Source organism: Olea europaea, chromosome 18 (genome assembly GCF_002742605.1).
Source record: "Olea europaea var. sylvestris chromosome 18, O_europaea_v1, whole genome shotgun sequence".
NCBI classification, from domain to species: Eukaryota; Viridiplantae; Streptophyta; class Magnoliopsida; order Lamiales; family Oleaceae; genus Olea; species Olea europaea.
Window position 1 is genome coordinate 26,043,778 of NC_036254.1, and position 5,918 is coordinate 26,049,695.

Sequence of the window (5,918 nt, forward strand, 5' to 3'; positions counted from 1 at the left end):
ATGCACTGTGCAAATGTCTTTTTACCAATGAAAAATGATCATTTCATGTGTTTGACACTCTGAGATATCAGAAACAAGAAAAAAAATATATATTATAGTTTCTAATCAAGCGGCTTCCATAATATCAATTATAAGCTCTTCAATTCAGTAACCTCACAAATAACTAAAACAAACTCAGCAGCATAATTGTAACTTATAATTCATTATCATGCTTTACAAAATTTTCCATGACAGTCCAAAAATAATATTTTGAAATTTTCAGTCAACAGAAGTAAAAATTGAATGCCTTACTTCTTCTCAAAAATCCTCTTATTATCTACATCCTCGTCATCCTCATCAGCTGCACTAAATAGCCTATAAACACGTAAAGCCACTTCACGGAACTCCTCTGACACCACTTCACCGCCCATCAACTCAACCACTGCTCCAATAAATTGTTTGTACGCCTGCCGTACCTCAGCAGAAGCTGCACAGGTTAAACATGAATTACTTAATCGCAAACATTCACAAAACCATAATAAAATACACCAAATTAACACCTTTACCAAATTCCTCGCATAATCTAATCGTAGTAGTGTTGCTCATACAAAATACATATATAAAAGTTAATTTAAATTGCTTGTAACTGTACGGATTAAACATGAATCATTTCCATATAACCATACGAAATTACACTAATCCAATCCTTTTAGTTACAAAATTCAAATACAAAACGAATTTATTCTTCAAATTTTTTTACGAAATTACACTAATCGAATCCTTTTTTAGTTACAGAATTCAAATACAAAATGAATTTATTCTTCAAAAGTTTTTCTCAATATATACAAATACATATCACACACGGCTATAGAGTAAGAAAGCACCTTTATCCCATCCATAAACGACCTTTCGAGCAAGTTCTGATTCTTCAACTGAAGCCACCGAACTAAATCATGGAACAAATTCATGTTTCAATTCATCATTTAAAACAATTTATTTCAGAACTCGACAAAATTGAGGAAAAAAAACACTTTTACCTATTTAACTTAAGACTTTGAAGGAACAATCTTCGTTGCAGATAAGCTTGATCGGCGTCGAATGGGAGTCGAAGAGAATTGGTTAAGCGAGGAAGTTCAAGCAACATTTTCATTTCTTAGGGTTTTTGCTTATTGCCCCAAAGACCCTAGAATATAGAATATGTACAGTGTGTATAGGTAATTCGTAATTGAGCAGAGAATTTGTGAAGAAGAGGTGTTGCTGATCTTTGTTGTTTAGTTTTGTTTGGGGAAGAAGAAATGCTATTGGGTACGATACTGTACGGTTCTGCGAGTCGGTCCTATTTCCTCACGGGCTTATGCCGTCGTCAAAAATAAATCGGACCAAATGTCGAAAGAATTTACACAAATAGCACTCTTCCAGTAACTATCTATTTGATTTAAGAGTGGTCGTATTATCATCATAATTTTTATTTGACACACTATATTTTAATTATTGTTAAACTTTTTAGTTTTTGCTTATTGCATCAATTATTATTTTTAAAATTTTTCTATTGAATCCTTATCTTCAACCTTTCATTAATCAGTATGTCTCGTCATAGATAATGATTTATATTAAAATATTTTATTTTCATGTTTTGAGTGAAAGGAAATACCTTTTACGTACATTTTTAGAATTATAATGTAAAAAAAAAAAAAAAAAAGTTGTTTTATGTCATTTCAATGGACTTTTAGGCATAAAACTATTATCAAAATATAAAATATTTTAAATAATGAAAATTTTAAAAAAATAAATGAATGACATTGAAATATCGTAATGGATATAAGTATAATAATAAGCTAAGATCAAGAATCTTAAATGCAAATAAAATAAGGTGCAAGAAATAAAAAATGTGGTGTGAGTATAATTACACATACCAAATTTTATTTTATTTTTCAATTATGAAGAGGGTTTTTTTTTTCTTTAGTCGATGTTTAATATGTTTGCTTCGTGGTGTTTGCATTCTTTTTACACAGACAGAAGTCACAAATTACTTAATAATGGATTTAAAAGGTACATCAGTTTCCAATGAACGAAGCATATATCATTTTATTATATATATCTTAGTTCATCCATAGTTTAATTTTCATTTTCCGTTTTCCTTTCGTTCGTTATGGAAATCTATGATCAATTCCAATTTTTAACGAATTGAATTAGATGATTTTATATGTCAATTTTCTAACTTGCTCTTATGGAATTAAAGTCGAAAAGATTGAAAAATAAATCAGTCATTTACAATCACTAACAAAGAATTCATAGAAAAGTTAAAAATTATTAAAATTTCTTTAAACAATTCCTCTGATTTTTGAGAAATTGTCCTGCAGTATTTATAGTTCCTTGAATTTAAAGATTATATGTAGAGAAATGGTATCATAATAAGAGTTTCTTCAATTAATCATCTCTTTATTATTAATTTTTTTTAGAGTGGAATGTGCCGTTGGTACTGAATCATCTCAATGTTAAAATTATTATATTTTACACTTATTTATTTAAATTATGTAGGTTATGTAGCAGCTTGATATGATTTCTTATATCAAACTATCTCATCTAAATACTTAAACATTATAAAGAAATAAATTTATTTATTTATATGTCATGTTTAACTAATAGTTATCTTAGTAACGAATTAAGAAATATTGATAGAACGATATATAAATTATATGACTCAATCATTTCAATGTAAAGTCCAAACACCCGGTACAATAATTACCAACTTTTAGATCCTTCAACCTGATTTAATTTCTTACGAGCCACCAAATTTTATTCACTACAGTTTCATCTTTTCAACATAGGTTATGTAGCAGTTTGAAATAATTTCTCATGAGCTACCAATTATTTTTCTAGTTTCAAGCCTAAGAAAGGATATTGGAAGTAGTAATGTATATAAAGCCCTGTTTGTTTTCCATTCTTTCTCCATTAAAATAAAAAATATGAACGTTATACATCACATCAAGTTATCAAATTTGAATTTCTATATCTTGTGTAGAATCCATAACAATTATATTTTTCATTCTCATTTTTATAAAAATGGGAAACAAACGCTCCCTAAACTCTTATTTGAGCCACATTATATTCCTAAAAATAAATTTTTGAATAGTGCATTAATGGAAAATGTGTGGTTAGAAAATAAAGAAAAGTTTTGAATTTGAGTGTAATATTATTTTATTGAAAAATGTGTGATTGAAATGATTTCAAATTACTATTTAAGAGTATATTTTTTTGAAAAAATATCTCAAACAGAGCCTAAGTCTGATTTTTTACAACCTTTTTTTGTTTTACAGATTTAATTGTGTCCCTCTAATTTTAAAATGTCTGAGTCCGTCTCCGTATGGATTCCATGAAATCTATCTTTATCAAATAAAACGCATGCGATATTACAATGGGTATGAATGTGACGTATTTATGGCTTATTCAAATATGGGGAATAGGATGGCATTGGATACTCCTAGTTTTAGTAGCTCTGCATGGTTTCGTAGACCTTTATCTTTATTCCTCTAATGCAGTTAAAGACAACTAATTTTACTCTAAAAGAGGGAAAAAGAATTGGTGTTCCAATTTAATTTATGTTTTATTCAGGTCGCCGAATTTTAAAATTTATTTTAGTTTGGTCATTGTGTTCGTTTACTTTTAGTATTTAGTATTGTTAACATAAATGATTATATAGATAGTATCACTCCTAAAGGATAAATGTCATATCGATTAAGTACTAAAATATTAGAATTATGCTACTTGTACATAAAAATGATACATATGGAATTACATAAAATGATGTGGAGAGAAAAGATTAGATAAAAAAGTAGATTATATTTTAAACGACAAATGATGGAGTGATATATGGTATTATGTAACCCACTATATAAAATTTAATGTACACGTAGTAATGTCTAAAATATTAATAAAATATGCGAGATTGAACTATTATTCTTAACAAAGTTGACCCTCTAAGATGGACTCTCGAATTTTAATATGTTACAAAGTCTATTAAGCTTAAATGAACAATGAATTGGTCTACTTGTACACTTTTCGTGTATATAATGGGTTATACCTCCCTCAACATCACCCAAAAAAAAATTACATTAGACTAAGACTGAAATAGTTGCATGGATTTAAAAATTGGTGCTCGTTTGAGAACACTATCTTGCAAAGCATTTTAATGGTACATTTTCCATGTACATAATGTGTTACACACCTCTCAGCGTTACCCATAAACAATTTCATTAGACTAAAGACTAAAATAATTGCACAGATTTCAAAATTGGCGTTCGTTTGAGAACACCATCTTGCAAAGCATGTTAATGGATAAATTTTACATTCATCAAAATATTAATTAGCATATAAGGAATTGAACTATTCATCCCATTAAGGTTGACTTATGCCGTGAAAGTCTAGTGTTGACTCTCCATTTAAATAAAAGTACATTTTTTACGTGGATAAAGTTTGAGTTTTTTTTTTTAAGGGAAATGTAATTTAAGGTTTAAGAAATGCCTGAAATTAATGAAAATTCACAGAAAATAAGAAGATGAAAAGGGAAAAGAAACTTAACCATTTTCTTGGCCATTTCCACCCCCAAGCCTTTAGAAATTAAGGTCTTTTGGTTTGAATTTATAATTTTCTTTAAAAACTACTTTTAGGAAGTGCAGCTTTAAACGTTGTCAACATTACACTTTCATGACAAAAAAGATTACACTCATCATTCAGAGACGAGGCCATGACTAATGAGGGAGTTAAGAATGTTGAACTGAACAATGATGGATATAATAATGAAAACTCAAATGAATAACTTAACAGATTATATAAATGAGAAATTGAACTTTACTCAGCAACTTTCTTTTGAAAAAAGAAGTAACTTTGGCCCAATTTGATTCCTATTCTTTGCGATAAAAATGAAAAATATGACCGTTATTTATTATATCAAGTCACCATATTTGACTTTCTATCTTTTGTGTGAATTCCGTAACGACCAGGGGCGGAGCCAGGGACTTTGTCCAGTACGGCACAAATTTAGGTATTCGCTGCAGTAATTTTTTTGGCCAAAAGCAGTAAATGAAAGAAAAGAGCTTCACGTAATTAATGCGGAGGGAATCTATAACAAATATTCACAAATGGGGTGAGCTATCCAGCATAGAAGACAATCTATAACATATACACACGTAAATATGACACCCTACCAAAATATATATATATCAAATATAGAGTTCCAAAACAAATTCTGAGTCAAGAACCTCAAATAACCACCAGCAAAATCGTGACAAAATTTTTTATAGAATACCAATTCTAACAAGCCTAAAGACAATCTCCCATCCTCATTCACTTGAATAACTTCTTTTCAAGTCTCGTCCCAATTGAAAAATCGAAGATGCGAGGGATATCCCGAGGATGTCAAGCCTAAACTTATTAACATTTCCAGAAGCATGTAGATTTTCAAATTAAAGCAATTAGTGGAAGATAACTTGTTACGACCTACTGCAATCAATTCTATTATTTCATTTCACTTGCTTTTAGATTAATACGATAATTAACGGAGATGCACAAACAAACACACAAACACATTGTACACATTTATGTGAACAAAGAGACATGTTTTGTGCATATATTTATGAAATAATAGCCGAACAGCCTGAACTACAAAAATAGGATGAAACTGGGAACGGTTTTAACTTTTAACATCAGCAGGCCTGTGGTCTATGAAACCTATGATCATGGGTCTAATGTTAAGACAGCCCAATTTAGTAAAAACTCCACAATTTTTTTTTAAATGGCCCAACAACTCATCTTCCCCATCAATTCATCCTTGTTCTTCACTGTGACGACAACGCTGGAGTTTTCTTCTTCCATTTTCTCCTTCTCTTCTTGGTCAGTTGGTCCAAACAGAAAAGGCTTACATTACAATTTAGAAAAAAAAT

At 29.6% G+C, this 5,918-nt stretch overlaps 1 protein-coding gene across 1 annotated transcript; it reads right to left on the bottom strand.

The window, feature by feature from the left end:
* Window positions 1–226: 226 nt before the first annotated feature.
* LOC111366544 (DExH-box ATP-dependent RNA helicase DExH14-like) lies at window positions 227–1,338 on the bottom strand. The gene is made up of 3 exons (XM_022987282.1): window positions 1,017–1,338; window positions 864–925; window positions 227–466 (listed from the first exon to the last, which is right to left on the bottom strand). Exons 1-3 carry the CDS (start codon window positions 1,127–1,129, stop codon window positions 288–290), a joined length of 354 nt encoding a protein of 117 aa, XP_022843050.1. The 5' UTR covers window positions 1,130–1,338; the 3' UTR covers window positions 227–287.
* Window positions 1,339–5,918: the final 4,580 nt, after the last annotated feature.

Coding starts and splice junctions, on each gene's coding strand:
- LOC111366544 (XM_022987282.1), bottom strand. CDS start 1,129: ATGAAAATGTTGCTTGAACTTCCTCGCTTAACCAATTCTCTTCGACTC. Junction 926..1,016: donor CAAAGTCTTAAGTTAAATAG/GTAAAAGTGTTT, acceptor TCCATGATTTAG/TTCGGTGGCTTCAGTTGAAG. Junction 467..863: donor CGTTTATGGATGGGATAAAG/GTGCTTTCTTAC, acceptor TAACCTGTGCAG/CTTCTGCTGAGGTACGGCAG.